This window comes from Callithrix jacchus, chromosome 3 (genome assembly GCF_049354715.1).
Source record: "Callithrix jacchus isolate 240 chromosome 3, calJac240_pri, whole genome shotgun sequence".
Lineage (NCBI taxonomy): Eukaryota > Metazoa > Chordata > Mammalia > Primates > Cebidae > Callithrix > Callithrix jacchus.
The window spans coordinates 135,358,772-135,377,353 of record NC_133504.1 but is presented as its reverse complement, the minus strand read 5'-3'; the positions used below and the strand labels follow the sequence as shown (position 1 = coordinate 135,377,353).

At 33.1% G+C, this 18,582-nt stretch overlaps 1 protein-coding gene across 50 annotated transcripts in view; it reads left to right on the top strand.

Moving 5' to 3' along the window:
* The window catches only part of ADGRL3 (adhesion G protein-coupled receptor L3), an 850,050-nt gene that overhangs the window by 470,879 nt on the left and 360,589 nt on the right, over nt 1-18,582 (top strand). For all 50 annotated transcript variants that reach the window (XM_078367177.1, XM_078367171.1, XM_078367163.1 and 47 more), the window contains one exon: nt 3,375-3,484. In XM_078367177.1, coding sequence (XP_078223303.1) covers nt 3,375-3,484 — 110 coding nt within the window. The remainder of the gene's footprint in view (nt 1-3,374; nt 3,485-18,582) is intronic.

The window sequence follows — 18,582 nt, the reverse complement described above, 5'->3', positions numbered from 1 at the left end:
TTTTCATCTATAGTATTTTAGAATGTATTTTAAAATTTTTGGAATAACTATAAATTGAGTCTTTGTGGACTAAATTGTTTACAACTCTTTAATTATATCTCAATTTATTTTAACTCACAGTAACTGAAGTCATGTTAAAAAAGAAAGCCAAGTAAAGGACAGAACCTTTAAACTCTTGTTTTCAAAATATAGCTAGTCTTCAAACAATCTATATTATAATGTATCCTATATAAAAATAGTTTCCAGAGATTGAATCTACCTTTTTCCTTTTTATTTTTAATAATCATCATTTATAAAGAATATTTCAAACATAGTAATAGAATCATAAATTATTTTGAAAGGTGAGTGTTATAAATTACTGCTGTTTTATATAGAACAATGATGATAATGACTATAAATATATTATAGGCATAACATTTTTTGTTTTATATACAACTTAACAGATACTATCTCATTAATTAAAGGCTTTCTTGACTCATCTTTGGTTAATATTAAATAAGCAATTTAGAACTCACAATGGTAACTAATATTTACAACACATAGTTGCTTTTACAATTTTCTTACATATAGATAAATAGTATTTTACAACTTGATAGTATATAATATGTGAATTGGTTGATGCGCATTTAGATAAATAGATATGCATAGACTCCAGATTGTTTTCTAATCTAATCTATAAAAACATAACCATTTGAAATCCCGATTGATTCAACACGACTTTGTTTGCAACATATATTTTCATAATTGTAAATTTTAATAAATGCTCTAGTAAGAAATTAGTAAATGCTCTAGTCAGAAATGAGTAGTAAGCTGTTCTGATTATAACATATGTTGATTATTTAAATAAAAGGTTTATAGTTGCCTGTTTATGTTTGAAAATTACAAGAGTAGATATTGCTTCTAAATAATTTTTTTTAAATTAGAACTGTAGTAATTTACAAGGTGAATAATGGGGAATAAAATGACTGTAGACCAAGATAGTAAAAAAATGAGATATGTGTGTGTGTGTGTGTGTATGTATATATTCACATCAGAATTAATATTGCATTTACTGAATATATGTATTAAGTTTTATAGTGCCACTTTTCAATTATGTCTACTTTGAATGTGTTCCTGATAATTGCTAATTTTCTATGACAAAAACAAAAATAACTTTATGAGTTTATATCCCTGCCTATTGTATTAAAAACCTGAGATAGATTTATGAGGTTATTTATTTAAGGCGTAATGTGAAAATTGTATTGTTTTAATTGCTAAAAACATGTCACTTGACTTGACATGTTTTCTTCAAATAATTTCTTTGTAATAGGAAAGATCAGCTTGTCAAAAAAAAGTATCAGTACACCAAAACATCAAAGTAACGTATTTGCGGTGCATGTGTGAGGACAACTACATTTACCTTAATGTTATTATACATTTATCTGATCATCAGCCTCTGACATAGGAAAACCTTATCATGTGTTAACCCTCAGGATTAACTGTTAGGCTAAATTGCCTGATGATTATGGAATATTGTTTTTTATTCATCTTTTAGGAATAATACAGAATACATTTTTCAGCTTAAGACATTCATTAATGAATCAAATTTAATTTAGAGACTAAACAAAATCCTCATTAAACCTGACAAATGGTAGCCTCAGGTAAACACAATGTATTTTCACACTAAATCAAAGTGAGTTATGCTCTAGATGCTCCTTATGTTGCCAGTAACCTTGCAAGTATTCTGAGGTCATGTCAGAGAACAGAACATCTCCTTCAGGAATTAACAGAAAAATCTAGCCCTGAGGTATTATATTTCTGAAATAAATAAACAAGAATATAAAACACGGGATGATTAGAGTATCTCGTATTATATACTTAGTGCCAATATTAAGGGTAGAAAAAGTCATTACTTTTCTATAGAAAATATACGTAAAGATAAATTTTTGAATTTAGAAAGTTTCTGAGTGAAATTCACAGTAATTAGTCCACTGTGAATATGGATATCCTTTTCAGAATTATAAATAATTTTAACATGTTTCTTTTTTACCATGAATTAATCAATTCAGATTTGTTTAGCCTATTTGCCACAAAAGTGCCCGTTTTTATGTTTTTTTTTCTTTTTCTGTGGTTTTATTTGTTTGTTTATTTATTTTTGTATGCTTATAGTAGATGTATATATTTATGGGAACATGAGATGTTTTGAGAAAGGCATTCGATGTGTAATAATCACATCAGGGTAAATGGGGTATTCATCACCTCAAGTATTTATCATTTGTGCTACAAACAATCCAATTACATACATTTAGTTATTTTTAATTGTACAATTAAGTTATGATTGACTCTAGTCAATCATAGTTGTGCCATCAGATCTGATAGCGCCAATTGTGCTGTCAGATGCTAGGTCTTATTCATTCTTTCTAACCACTCTTATACCCAGGAGTCATCCTCACTTCCTGCCCTCCCTACTCCTCACTACCCTTCCCTGCCTTTGATAGCCATCTTTCTACCTTATACCTCTGTGAGTTCAATGGCTCCCATAAATAAGAACATGTAAACCTTGATTTCTGCACCTTTCTTATTTCTGCATGTCTTATTTCACTTAACATGATAAACTCCAGTTCTGTCTTATATTTATGTTTTAATAGTGGTATGTCATTATTCTTTTTTATAAATTTAAAGTCATTATATTAAATGATGAGATATTGGCACTTGTAATAAGCAATCCATGAGGATCATATCATTATTTGACTGAACATAAAGAACCTAACAATTAATTCCTAAAATGGTTTTAATCAGTAGTAATATTATATAATTTACACAAAATAAATTCAAATATCCATTTTAATAGTTAAATATTAATACTTTTCTAATGTGTTAGGCTTGGATAAAGCTTTTCAGTACCACTTTTCATACTATGATGACATTCATTTTATGAAATGAATTTAGGAATTCATTTCATAAAATGAATGTCATCATAGTCAGTGAATTTATTTTACAACTGCCTAATAAACTATGTGGTTATATTTTCTAAAATACTTTTTTTTTTTGTACTGGACTGAGTCTTTCCTATCAAATAGTCTTTCCTACTTGTGTTCACATTGGCAGTATCCTGTGGACTAGTTAGTGTTTCTTCAGCAATATTTAACTTCTAACTAGAAATCATGCTGTATTCAACCAAATATTAAATTAGTTAATAGCAAGCTGTATAGTTTGATTTTAATGTCTAGTTTTTAAAAAGTGCACTACCGATTTTTTTCTTAATAGGCCCAAAGCCCAAAATCAAGCAAAACCTTATTTAAATCTGTATAACAGGAACTAAAATAAAATCGGTGTTGATGTTGATAATTAACTTTGCATAAGCTTACTACTCTTTTCCTTTCTTTTGACTTCAGATGCAATAACAGAACCCAGTGTGCAGTGGTGGCAGGTCCTGATGTTTTTCCAGACCCGTGTCCAGGAACCTATAAATACCTTGAAGTGCAGTATGAATGTGTCCCTTACAGTATGTATATTCCTGTACTTTTCTTGGAAAGAGAAAAAATATTAAACTGTGTTTTGCATGCATTGACAAATATTCTCTATGAAAACATAAATCACATAAATTTAATTAAAAAATGGGCTAATATTAATTTTTGAGGATTATAAACCCTCTCTGCCATCAGAAGAATTAGATATTTCCTACCCTGTCCTACAGAATTTACTTTTCATCATTTTGTATATGAGTACCTATTCTAACATACTTTTCTTAATTAATGCAAGAATATTAAACATTTAGAAAAAGGTTGGGGGAGTGTTATACCAATCCTCCAGGTCCAAGCAGATAAGAAGTGAACATGAACAATACAATTGTATATGTAATATGTAGAAATTGATAAATTTTAAATTTGATAGAAAAAATATATCTAAGCTTCATCTGCTGTCAGCATTTTGAGAAATAGAAATATTCTCATCTAGAGAGAGTAGACCAGATGGAAAGAAAATATAAAGATTAAAATAACTAAATTACTCTTTAGACTATATGTTGTATAGTTTCAAGAAGTATGTCTTTGCGATGTTTTTATCGGATATGGTATATGTCAACAACATATTTTTTTCTTCAGGAATAATGAAGAATCAAAAAATATAAAATAAAACATTTTCTGACTTTCCCACTCAAAATAAGAATCACCATCTCAAAAAAAATGTATCTAGCTTGTTAACTTATCAGATTCTTAGTGAAAAATCACTCAGAAAATTATGTATTCTCATAATAGATATGCAGCTCATCCCAGCAATAGAAAACACCTGGCATCAAAAACAAATCCTAGGTTTCAACTTCCTTTGATGTTTCATAAGAAGCAATGTATCTAGGGATCAGCAAGTTTACTTTTGTAAAGATACTTCTAGGCTTGCCTCATTCATGCTTATTAAAGAGGCAGGACATTATTCATGAGCTGGAAGTATACATACTTCAATAATAGAAATTTTGCCAATAAGAGATGAATTGAAAATTTAAAATAATAATGAAAACAGTTGAGACAACATTTCATTTAGCTTCATTGATAGAATGAATGATTAGAGACAGTTCATCTTGTTAAGTTTTGTAAGCTGATCTTCATCATTATGAAAACACCTTAAAGTACAGGATCTGTCAATATCTCATTTAGGTTATGATTCTTATACTACTGTTATCTCTGTAGGCCCTTCTATGAAAAGATAAAGCCCCTACTGACCATTATTGTTCACTAGTTATATTTTAAAGAAATAAAAAGTGTAAACCATCTTGGAATTGGGACAATTATACTTAGGTTGCATAATAAGACCTTTGTGAAATATAAAGACTGTGTTCTACAAAGGTATTTTATTTAGAAATCCAGTAAGGTGTACCTTGCTTTTAAAGACAGTTTTAGCAAACTTACATTCATATTTTTATGTTCATATTTTGAAACATAAAAGCTGAAGTAAAATTTCAGATTGTAGATTTTATCATAATTTTTTTAAATTAAAGAATTTCACAGCTGTCTCTTCCATTTCCTGTATTCCTTTAGAATGTCTTTGAGGATAGCCACTTCAAAATCCTCTGCCAAACTCATTCTGAAACATCATCTACTTAAATCACTTTAATATAAGTAAGAACTTGCTCATACACTTTTGCATAAAAGGATTATGGTTTACCACAGATTTCCTCTCTCTCATAAATTTTTGGAGATAGGCAATTTGGTTCCTTAATATCCTATATTTATAGAATTCTGATAATCCTGAAAGTTTACTGACTGCCTTATTAATATGTCTATATTATATAAAAATATTTACCTGATAATTTCATTAAATAAGAACTATAAATCAGGTATACCACTTGCCAGTTTATATACTGGTTTAATTTATAAGTTGTAGCCTGATCGTGTCTGTTTAAATTATCTGGAGTATGTTTAGTTCAAAGTGTAATGCAGAATTCGAATTCATTTAATAAACTTAGCACGATTTGAAAAGAAAATAATCCAAAAGAAAGTATAAATCATAAAATAAAATATAGTGACTTATTTGAAAGGTAGATTGGTTTAGGAGAAAGAACCAGAAATCAGAGAGCATGGGTGTGTTTGTTTAGTCTGTTTTGTGTGGCTATAAAGGAATAGCTCAGACTGGGTAATTTAGAAAGAAAAGATGTTTATTTGGCTAATGATTCTGCAGGGCATACAAGCATAGCACCAGCATACTGAGTAGAAGTATCTTGAAGATGCTGAGTAGATACTCAGCTTCTGTTGAGGCCTCAGGGAGATTTTACTCATGGCATAAGGTGAATGGGGAGCAGGTACATCACATGACAAGACAGGGAACTCCCAGACTCTATTTAATAACCACTTCTTATATGAACTAATTACCATGGAGAGGGCATCAAACCATTCATGGGGGATCTGCCTCTATGACCCAAACACGTCCTATGTGGCCTACCTCCAACACTGGAGGTCACATTTCAACATGAGATTTGGAGGGGACAGACATAAAACTATATCATTGGGTTTAGAATATAGTCTGATTACTTGATTAAAATCTAGGTCTTTTTCCTGTATCTCACCTTGTATATATTCCCTTATCTATTAATAAATCCTGATTTATAACAACACTGAGCTGTTTTTCCTTTCTTAAGCATAAAATCATGACTCTTAAATGGTGAAAAGATTTACTTATTTAAAATAGTTATAGTTTATTGACACTTAACCACATGCCATTTTCTTCATGGATAGTGTTTACATGCATAGTTTATTTAATATTCACAAGATCCTCCCTGTTACATGTATTACCATTTTTCTAAAGAGGAAACTGAAGTTCAGTAGATTAAGTGAAATGTTCCATGTAAAATGTAGACTAGCTAGAGAATGGCAAAGACTAGATTTGATTCTGTTTCTAGTACCTCTTTTTAAGGACCTAGTTGTATTTCTCTCAATAATTGTTTTTTATTTATATTTTCATAAGCTATTTAATCTCCTATAGTGTTTTTAACTCATAATTTTCATCAATACATTAATGGCATGTGGTGAAAGGAAGCACTTCAAGGGAGCAGACACTTTTTGTTAGTCCTTTGCCTATTTATTTTTAAGGTGTTTTTTGTTCTTTTTCTTAAAGCAGCTGAATCACGGCAAACTTTTATTCTCTACTTTGTGAAACTTTATGGTGTAACTAGTTTGTACCTGGAAAATACTACTTGCAATTTAGAATGAGGCTCCTAAGTAAGAATAGTTATTTTTAATTGTATTAGAGAAAATCCACGTGCTTAATGATATTTTTATGATTCTTGATAAGAGATTGCTATTTCATTAGTGTGAGGGAAACTTTATGCTTAGGATTTAATATTAATGTTGGAAAATTTTCTCATTAAACAATTGAACAAACAATGTTGGTTTCTTTTTGTTTTACAGTTTAGTAATATCCATTTCTATTTTGGACTTATTTATGGCCACAAACTTTAGTGTTTATAGTAATATATTTAGAATTTATGAATGTTTTATTCTTAATATTGGTATGTGGAAGAAACATTATTATTGATTTTTTTTCTTTAGACATACTTTGTGTGTGTGTGTGTGTGTGTGTGTGTGTGTGTGTGTTTGCATGCCAGCATCCATTTTTAAAGTGAGACTTTTTCATGGAAAAAATGTAGAAAAACAAAATTTATAGAAAAACATAATAATAATGAAACATATTAAAGGTAATATAGACAGAGTCAATAAAGTTTATTGTATCATATAAGAGAAGTAATGTTTAAAGTATCTGAGAAATCTTGCAGTAATTCTTGCACAGAATTTTAGGAGTCGCTAAATAGGTACATAATTGAACAATGACAATTTTAGAGGGGTCATAGCTTGAATCAATCAAAATGATGTGACTTTTAAGATGCCAGTGAGAAAGAAAATAAGAACTAGTTTTTAAACTCTTGACTGAGACCACCTTCTTTGAGTGTTTTGTACTCATTTTTTGGAATTACTGAAGTTATATTGAATCTTTTATAAGTCTTACCTTCTTAGGTCTATTCTGTATTTTCTTGTTTGGGTTCACAGACACACTTTTTCTGACAAAATTTAGAACAGATGAATCAATACTTTTCTCTCTTCCTGGCACACCTCAGTTCCAGTGTGACTTTTGTAGCCTCTGCCTTTTCTTAGGAGGTTTGATATTCTTCCTTAGTGGATATTTTCTCCCCAGGAGATGACCCAAATATTCAAGAGGTTAAACCTCACTTTTACCAGTGACACATTTTTGTTCTTCCATCTTTCTTCTTCTTCTCACCCTGCCTCCTTCCCTTCTGACCTGATTTGAGATTGAAATTGTGGCATCTAGAGCTGCCTTCATTCAGCAGGGTTACAAGGATAACTTGTGTTAGAGAGAAAACAATAAAACGACTAACTACCTTCTCAGAGTATTTCTGAGCAAAGAATCTTTACTTTGTGTCCTGCTGACAAATTGTCTTTCTTGGGAGGCATACAATTTCACGCACATTAAACTCAAAAGGTGTTTGTCTTCTCTCACAATCCAGCTTTTCTATTCAATTCTTTCTCCTTTTTTTCAGAAGAATAAAGCATATATTACGTATTCTAGCAATCTTCTCTCATGGTGAATTTTCTTAGGAAACTGTATGCAATTTGGAGAGAAACTAGAAATGCGTGTTTGATTAAAATAACCTTGTTATAGCACTTAAGACTTTCTCGCAGTCAGCCATTTGAATAGTAGTTTGTATGATTATCTTTATGAGCAGGCATGAAAGATAAGCATTATTGGAAAATTGATATTTATAAATAATTATGTAACTTTCATCTTTTTTACTAAAAGAAAAGTGTATTACACATTTAGCATTTAAAATAATCTAAATATTTAATTTCAAATAATTAAATATATTTTTGGAACTAATGTCCAAATGAGTGCATATTTAAATTTGTACACATTTGGTTCCTGTTATGTAAATAAGTAGTCACATATTTTTTAACTCATTGTGCTGAAATTAACTGATATTTTTAATTTTAGAAAGATCACAAAAATGTCCAAGGTATATTTTAATTCCTAGTGCCTTTTTCTGATTCATATGTACAGTAAGTAGACATTCAATAAATATGTATTGAAGGACTGGAAATTAAAAGAAAATTTAGTCAAATTGCTTCCCCAAAAGCACTGTGTTCATTGCCAGAATGATAAACACAAGAAACTCTTGTCTGCAAATAAGACTTTATTAATTTAAAAGAAATATAAATTTTTAAAAATATACATAAATACATTTTAGTTTTTCTAAATTGCTTGGTGATTATGGTCCTCAAGTATGATACCAGCAACCAATTTTTTTTCATATTAGTATTATTATGTATGTCTTTGTATAATATAACAAGTATTGTCCCTTGTATAAATATTGCTCTCTCTGTATCAGCTATGTAATTCTTTTTAGAATTATATTTATAACAAGAGCAACAAAACATTCTTTTCTTCTCTGCCAATCCTCTCCCTTACCACAGTTTCTTCCCTCCAAATAATTCCTCTCTCCTCTACAGTATCTTTTAGAAAACAGATGATTCATAAAGCTCTGGGAAATGAACCAATGATTAATAATTAATTTAAATTCTGCTTATATGCCAAAAATATTACATATTCATAAACATTGCTATCATCATCCCGTTTAGAAAACAAGAAGCATAACTGGAGTTACTTTATTTCTTTAAAAAAATTTTTTTTGTAGACCCAGAGTCTCACTATTTTGCCCAGGCTGGTCTCAACACAATCTTCCTCCCTCAAGCAATCCTCACTCCTAGGCATCCCAAAGTGCTGGGATTACAGGTATGAGACACTGTGCCCAGCAAGTATACTTTCTTACAGGTTCTAATCATACACTCCCTCCTACCTTTGTTGAACTGCTTCATATGTGCATGGAAATTGTTCTTAACTAGATTATATTACTTGCTTGCGAGACCGCTTTCTTTTATCTTCCTTTCATTCAACATCTATTGAGTACCTACTGCATTTGAGGCACTGTAATAAATTATTAGGAGTCAAAAACTAAGATAAAGATTCTGTCCTCCCTCAAGGAAGGTCTGTCAAGTGGGGCTTAGAGTCCCTAAATTTACAATGTTAGCTTAAGCAATTAAGCATTTCACGTTAAAAATGTACAGAGAAGGCACACTGATACAAAGTGGCTGACATTTGACTAGGATGGTGGTGTGGGGAATAGATGTCTTCACAGTCACTGTTCTAGAGAAGGTGACCCTTAGAGAGCTGTCTTTTTTTTTTTTTTTTTCTTTTTTTGAGACAGGGTCTTGCTCTGTCATGCAGGCTGGAGTGCCGTGGCACATTCACAGCTCACTGCAGCCCGCTGGACCTCCCTGGCTCAAGTGATCTTCCATCCTCAGCCTTTGGAGTAGCTATAGACACATGCCACCACACCCAACTAATTTTTGTATTTTTTGTAGAAATGACATTGTGTTTGTTGTTGCAGTCTTTCTGCACTTTAGGTTAGCTAGGTTCGAGTTTTTATCTCACAACCAGGAATAATTAGGCACATGTATACTGGAGACTAAGTGGAGTAAAATTTATAAAGCAAACAGAAAACTCTCAGCAATGAGGTGATACAGGGGATACAGGGGTGGTTCCTGTACCTGAAGATGGGAAAGTCCCCCATGTGGCTTGGTCTGGGATCTTTGGTGAACTAAGAATGGGGAGAATGTGCTGATTGGTTTCTAAGTGAGCAAAAAAGGTTAAAGTGAAGACACCACTCAAAGGTAGGCATGACAGTGTAGAAAATCAATCAGGAAAAGGTAGGTATATGTAAAATAGGTGAAGTGTGGTTATCAGAGGAAAGCATACCAAACAGGAAGTCAAGTTCTCAATGCAGTCCAAGGCTTTTACTAGTAGCTTGGCTTTCAGGCTTAAAATGTCTTCCGCTTGGAAGTAGGGTTTTACTGGGGACGAACCCATACCTCTTTAGGCATTTGGCTGCCTCCTGCTGCTCTCACTTTGTCCAGGTTGTTCTCGAAACCCTAGGCTCTAGGGATTCTTCCTTTGCCTCCCAAAGTGCTGGGACTACATGAGTAAGTCACCACACCCTGCTCAAGCTGAATCTTAAAGTATGAAATAGACTTTTGTGAGAGAAGGTCAGAGGGGACAAGATAGGTAATAAATTGTATGGAGAATGTAAAACCAAAACCCTCTGGTATTTGCATGAAAAACAAAATGTAAGAGGGACAGAAAGTAAAGCCATAGATGGGCAAGGCAGAAATCTTGTACTTCTCTTTATGCTGTGATTCCTCTGGAATCTAGAACCAATTGCAATGTACAACATAGAGAAGGTAGTGAACCATGTCTGAATGTTATTAATTAATATATTATTAAGAAATATTTGCTTGAAAATCTGAGAAAACCAACTTTGGCTAGTTTAAGTTAAATAAAGCAGAAGTTTTTATTGGGCAAATACAAAGTGTTAGTTCCAGAAACAAAGGGGGAAAAGGTGAAAAACCAGGCCTCTGAAAAGGTGAGAGCCAGTGATCTAGAGAGAAAGAACTCCTGGACAGTCTCATCATGACCCTGTGTTTCCTCTAAAATCAATTCCTGAAATAATTTAGGCTGGGATGTAAAGACTTCATGAAATCCAGTAGCGGAGTATTGTTATGAAGGAAGAAGAATGGGCTGGTAAACAGCTAAGCTTATGTGTGACCAAGAAGGGTCAGATCCCTGTAAAGACTTTAGAGCAAAGACTGCAGGGCAGTGGTGGTGGGCCAGATTCAGCCTGCCGTGGATTCCCTGGGCCTCCAAAACACCTACAAGTCAGAATTAACATCAAGTGTGGCGCAACACAGACCTTGTGTTCCTTTGTGCAGAGACAGGCTAGCACTGATTTGGGTCTGCCCACTTTGAGTGGGTTCTTTCTTTTCTGTTTGTTGTATTTTTCAGTAATTCATTGTACTGTATTCTAAAGGTCCACCTGAATAATTTCAGATGTTTTCTTGCTTCTGAAAGGTACTTAAATTTGCTACTGTTCCTCTAGAGTTTCACTCTAATAGATGTAAAAGCACTCTGAATTCTTAGCCCTTTTTTTTTTTTTTTTTTTTTTTTTGAAACAGGATCTCACTCTGTCACGCAGGCTGGAGTACAGTGGCACAATCACAGCTCACTGAAACCTCTACCTCCTTAACTCAAGTAATTTTTCCTCTTAGCCTCCCTCCCAAGTAGCTGGGGCAACAGGTGTGCACCACCACACCTGGGTAGTTTTTAAATTTTTAGTAGAGACAGAGATCTCACTATGATGCCCAGGTTGGTCTCAAACCACCTCAGCATCCAAAAGTTCTGGGATTACAGACATGAGCCACTGTACCTGCTCCATTGTTTTCTTTTAATTCTCAAAAGCTAGTAGTAAGTTCTTTCAGCAACAATAATTCCATCAAAGAGGTTTATTGCTGCCTACTGTGGTCCAATAAGTCTGCTAAATGCCAGTGAAGGTGTCAGTCCCACTGGTAAGGTAAATACTGAGCACATGAACCAATACACATAAATAATCAAAGTCTATGATAAAAGAGAAGAAAATAAATATGATTCTGTGATAAAGAACAATGAAGGGGCTGACTTACAGAGGGTGTGATGAAAGGCAGCTCTGAAGAGGATATTTAGGATCTGAAGAATAAGAATTAGATAAGCTAAGAGTCTTGGAAAGAAATTTCAAGGCAGAGAGAATAGCTCCAGGGATCTTGGGGTAGGGAAGAGGTTGGCCTGTTCTCATATGTGGTAGAAAGACACTGTGGCAAAAATCCAGTTAGAGGAGGTAGACAGGCTTGGAGAGCTACTAACCAGCAATTAGCACTGTCACCACTACTGATAATGAAAAGCAGTTTTTTTCAAGTTTCTAGGATCTCTTGAGAATCAAAATATACATGTTCACAGAAGAAAACTGAATAAACTGACCTTCTCCTTCTAATATATATTATAGAAAATGTTACATTATGCTACAGTAATATGAAGGTAAACTTGCGTCAAATAAAACATACATCAGATGGTATCAACATCTAGATAAGATTCATATAGGCTTATATTAGATTAACAATATGTAAATATACACTTAGATACTAATTAGTAAGGAATCAAGATAAATCGAGAGCATTAAAAATTAATTAGATTGACAGAGTTAGGAAAATATTTAGTTTAGGAAGTAAAACTCTATCATAGACATAAATAAAAGACTGAAGGGATTAGCTCATCCATGCTCATTTAGCTTTAATCAGAATAGTAAAATATAGAGCTTATGCAGTTAGGTTAAATTTAAATAAATTTTTATAACTTATTCAAATCAAAAAGTATAAGCATGTGGGATTAAAATATCTTGTTTTAAAAATCACTTGGCGGCATATTGACATTTCAAAACACCAACTTTCTCAGTATTATAAAAGAACAGTTTTTCTGTACATATGGTTGGTTCTCAAATTTCATAATCTTTCTTATAAATTCATTTCACTTTCACCTGAAGAAAGCCAGTAAGGGAACTTTTTTTTCAGAGAAGATGGGTGTAAAATTTGCTTTTATGTTCACTGCAGACTAAATCACTACATACTAACCATTTGCTTTTTGGATGCCTTCAAATATGCACTTGAATTTCTTTGGCAAATCTTTTCTGGGCTTAGTTTTTCAAGAAGCTTGAAATGTGTTCAATGCTTGGTAGTAGAAACTTCATAGATATTGAAAGTTGTCTGAAGTTGTCCAGGCACAGTGGCTCACACCTATAATACCATCTTTTTGGAAGGCTAAGGTGGGAGGGTGGCTTGAGCCCAGGAATTCGAGACCATCCTGGGCAACATAGTGAGACCCTGTCTCTTCAAAAAACAAAAAAAAATTAGCCAGGTGTGGTGGTGTGTACGTGTAGTCCCAACTACCAGGGAGGCTGAGGTAGGAAGATTGCTTGAGCCCAGGAGGTTGAGACTGCAGTGAGCCATGTCCATGCCACTGCACTCCAGTTTGAGAGACAGAGCAAGAAACCACCCCGGCCACTTTTTTTAAAAAGAGTTAAAAAAAAACTATCCAAAGAAAACTAATGGAATTATGCAGAGAAGGAAACAATGAATCTCTCAAAAGATAGGACATAACAGTTTTCCTATTATGGTTTTCCTTGACTTTGCTGTCTCCTCTATTCAACTTACCTCATTGAGAATACTTTTGATGTCGCATTTAACAAGATAACACGAAAGGATCAGAGGAGAGATCATATTCACTTTTGCTGGAGAGGAAATGTATTTATTTCTACAAGGTTTCCTTTTTTTTTTCCTCTTGGCTTCATTCTGGTTGCTCAAGGACCAACAGAATTGGTAGCTGGCTACTTGTATCAGAGTCTAATAGAAACATTTAATGGCAGTATTTGATCTTGTCCTGCTGTATGGCTTAACAAGAGCTACTCATTCAGACACATCAAGCTAACTTCAAGAAACTTGCCTCCTTAGCAAAGAATATTACTGGAGATGTTATCAAGAAAAAGCTCTAAGAACTCCTCTTTCCACTTTCTTAGGCACTCACTAATCCTCATATAAAATGGGTTCAGATACCAAGTTTGAGTTTCATTAATTGTGAATGACTCCTCTGCAGCAGATGGCTTATATTTCTCTTTCTAAGAATGAATGATTTAAGTGTAAAGTGAGAAACATATGTTACTCTGTGTCTTTAGGATTCCATATTTCTTAATTCATTTATCAATATGGTCTACGTTTGTGATTAGCACTGCTTCTAACACACAATTCAAGAATTTATGATGAATGATATTACTTGATCAAACCTTGACAGTCGCTGCTGCTTAGGTTTCAGATGATAGTTTCTAAAATGTTGAAATACCTTATCTTTGTCCTCAGTAGCTTCAACACTATTAAGAGCTGTTTACTAAAAATCCCATTTATCACTGGTGTTGAAGATCCAGGGCTGATAGGGACCAATCTATGAAGCCTACGTTGGCCTTTTTTTTTTTTTTTTTTTTTTTTTAACCTAACTTCTGGAAAATAGGACCTTTTTTCCTTTTTTATGGATATTGGAGATAAAGAGTCTCATTGTTTACTACAAATATCCAAGTGAATCTGAGGCTTTTGAAAAATGATTTATTTCTTCAGTGCAAACCCTTACCTCATGGTCACTTTGACTATTTGAATAAGTAATGCATGTAACAGAATTAAAACAGTTTCCAGCACACAAGTAGTGCTTGATAAAAGTTTGCTATAATGACTTTAACAAAGTCTACCTAATATGGATATTCAGCCTATTTTTGGACAAACTAAACCATAAAATTCTGAATATCAAGCTATAAAAATTACTGTATTCTTCTGATTTAAGCTCTTAAGATATTCTATCTGGATGTGGTTTTAAGAGTTAAAATTATGACATTGACTAGTGTTCATCTATCATCAGATCCTTTTAGTAGACTGTAGACTTTTACAGAAACTTTGATCTAATTTTATATCAGTTATGGTTGCTAGGTAACTTTTTGATGCAAATTAATCATTAAACATTTAGCAGCTCATTTTCTGATTGGAGTGGAAGCTAGAGTGACTTAGAAGATGACAGCCCAGGAAATTGATTGAGAAAGAATATTCTGGGGTGTTTAATAAAAATAGATTATGACTCTTCTACTTGATTTTCTCCTCTTTGTCATAATCAGAAAAGGAAGAGAAATTGCTAGGGAAAATTAAGAGCTTCTTCCTAATAGTAAATGCTATTCACTGAACAACTACCCTGTGCCAGCACTAACTACAATATTATCTTATTCTCATGGTAATCTGTTTAATTAGGTGATATGATTTTTATTTCAAACTTAAGGAACTTAGAATTTGAATTAAGTAGCTTGTTCAAGTCATCAATTCTTTTCTACCCTCTTCTCTGAACTTCCTTTCATTCCCCTCTATTTCTCAAACCCCATAGAAAGAACCCAGAATCAAAGTATGTACTGGTTGTTTAATTTTGTCTACCTTCTAATTGGCCTTTAGTTACCATTTAGTCTCTTTCTCTCTCATCCCGTTCTTTTCTTTTTCTTATGTATTTTATTTTACTTTTTTGAAATCGTGTCTTGCTTTATCACCCAGGTTGGAGTGCAATGGCCTAATACTAGCTCACTGCAACTTCCACCTCCCGGGTTCAAGCAGCTCTCCTGCCTCAGCCTCCCAAGTAGTTGGGTTTACAGGCACCCACCCTCATGCCTAGCTAATTATTGTATTTGTAGAGGAGATAGGGTTTCACCATGTTAGCCAGGCTGGTCTCGAACTCCTGGCCTCAAGTGATCTGCCTGTTGAATCTCCGAAAGTGCTTGGATTACAGGCATGAGCCACTGTGCCTGGCCTCTCTCTCCCTCTGTTAAAGATAGTATTAATACTTCTTTAAATTTTTGAATTCCTATTCCCCAGTTCAACTTATTACAATATTTATTTTACTTTGAAAATTTCCGTGATTCTACTCCTTTAACAAACATCTAGTGGGTACCTTTAGTGTGTTCTTGACCAGTCATGGAAAAACGTGAGCTCTTACCTTGAAAATTAGTATGCTCCAATCAGTTTCCTTTTTAGCAGCTCCTCATGTTCCTAAACAATTGTGTATTTTGATTGTTTATAATGCTTCCCTGTGTGAAAGTAGAACTTGCAGGAAAATGCCAATGCCAAAACTTATGAATAAAACTACTGAAATAATCATTTTTTTCCTTCACTTTGTAAGGCTTAAGATCTCCATTTTGTGAAAAGTAATAATTGGATAATAATAGAAAATATGATATTTTGTTTTATGCTGTTCTTTTATGCTTTAATTCAAGTTACAAGTATTTAGTTTTCTAAATAAATACTATTATTACAAGTATTTATGTTGTTTTCTATGTAAGGTAACCAAATTAAACAGCATATTTACCTTTCTAAAGCTTCAGAGGAATGGATAGCTCTATTTTTTTTTTTAACTCAATAGACACAACAAAGATACAGCATGCCAGAATAATAACGGGCGAGTCTAAAGCTTATAATGTTAGATCCCTAAAATCTGTTTTATTAAATCACCAAGAAGTTTTAAAGTGGTGGAATAAAGATTATGTTAAGTCTGAGATTAAGCTGTCACATCAGAGTAATTTGATTTTAAGGCTCGCTCCATCACCTCCATTAGTAGTCACATTCTCGACAGAGACAAAGTTCATCCAATACGAGTTCTCATTGCGGGTGAGGTATTGATGTTTTGTGTTACTATGGTCAGTCAATAAGGTTAAAAGGATAAAGTTTATTTAGTTTTCAACATTGCCTTCTTGCAGTCAAACGTCTATTTAATTAAATTTTCCAATATTTGGCAAGAAAGGACTGGCAGTGTCAGCTTTCTTCAGCTTGGTATTAAATAGCATCTTGTGAAATTTGACAAAGACTATCTACAGTGACATGAAACATATATACTTTGATTCCACTTATGAGAGCAGTGAGAAGTCCAAATTCTTTGTCAGAGCAGTTAATAACTTCTACATTTCCTAATTCTAAACGTATGAGTTATGTCTTTGGGTCTTACACATCATATTCATTTGCTAACTGGCTTTTGGTGACTTATAGAATTCTGCTTCTAAAAATATTGAACAATAACAAAATACATATATATGCAGTATGTAATTCTCAAAAGATGGTAATAATGACTCCAAAACAGTGTGTCTTCTATATTTTATCTACAACTCAGGCACCCATTATATAATCATGCTATTTTTCTATTCTATACTATTTTAAAATTTTGTCATTTCATTGTTATTTTTTTAAGAGACAGGGTCTTGCTTTGTTGCCCAGACTGGTCTCAAACTCCTGGCCTCAAGTGATCCTCCTGCATCGGCCCTTCAAAGTATTAGGATTACATGCTCCTGGCCCTAGTCCTTTTAAATATAGGCATACTTCAGAGATATTGTGGGTCCAGTTCCAGAATGCCAGAATAAAGGAAATATTGCAATAAAGTTTTTGTCTGTTGTTTTCCCAGTGCATGTGAAAGTTATGATTACATTATGCTATAGTCTATTAAGTATGCAATATGTCTATAAAAAGAATGTACGTATCTTAATTTAGGAATACTTTATTGGTAAAATGTGGTAACCACCATCCGAGCCTTCGGCTAATCCTAATCTTTTAGCTGATGGAGGATCTTGCCTCAATGCTGAGGGCTGCTGACTGATCAGGGTGGTAGTTACTAAAAACTGGAATATCTGTGATAATTTCTTAAAATAACAATGAAGTTTGTCACATGGATAGACTCTCGCTTTCACAAAAGATTTCTTTCTAGCATTTGACCCACAGAAGAACTATCAAAATTGAAGTCAGTCCTCTCAGACCCTGCTACTGCTTTATCAACTTAGTTTACATAATATTCTAAATCCTTTGTTGTGATTTCAGCAATTTTCACAGCATCTTTACCAGGATTAGATTCCATCTCAAGGATCTACTTTCTTTGTTTATTTTTAAGTAGCAGTTCCTCATCATTCAGTTTTACCACAAGAGTGCAGCAATTCAGTCATATCTTCAAGCTCCACTTCTAATTCTATAACTTCTCTTGCTATTTGTACCATATCTTCAGTTATTTCCCCCACTGAAATCTTGATCCCCTCAAATTGATCCTCAAGGGTTGGAACCAACTTCTAAACTCCTGTAAACATTGATATTTTACTCTCCCATGAATCACAAATGTTCATAACAGCATCTAGAATGGTGAGTCCTTCCCAGAAAGTGTTTAATTTACTTTGTTCACATCAGAAGAATCACTATTTATGGCATATTTAGCTTTATAAAAATGTATTTTTTAAAATAGTAAAACTTAAATATTGAAATTACTCTTTGGTAATTTACATGGGCTGTAGAATGAATATTGTGTTAGCAGCCATGAAAACATTAATGTCCTTGTACATTATCATCAGAGATTTAAGGTGATTAGGTACATTGTCGATGAGTAGCAGTATTTTGAAAGTAATCTCTTTTTCTGGGTAGCAGTTCTCAATAGTGGGGATAAAATTTTCAGTAGACCATGCTGTAAACAAATGTGCTGTCATCCAGGTTTTGTTATTTCATTTATAGAGTACAGGCAATGTAGTTTACCATGATTCTGATTTGCCCTAGGATTTCAAGAATAGTAAATGGGCATTGGGTTCAACTTAAA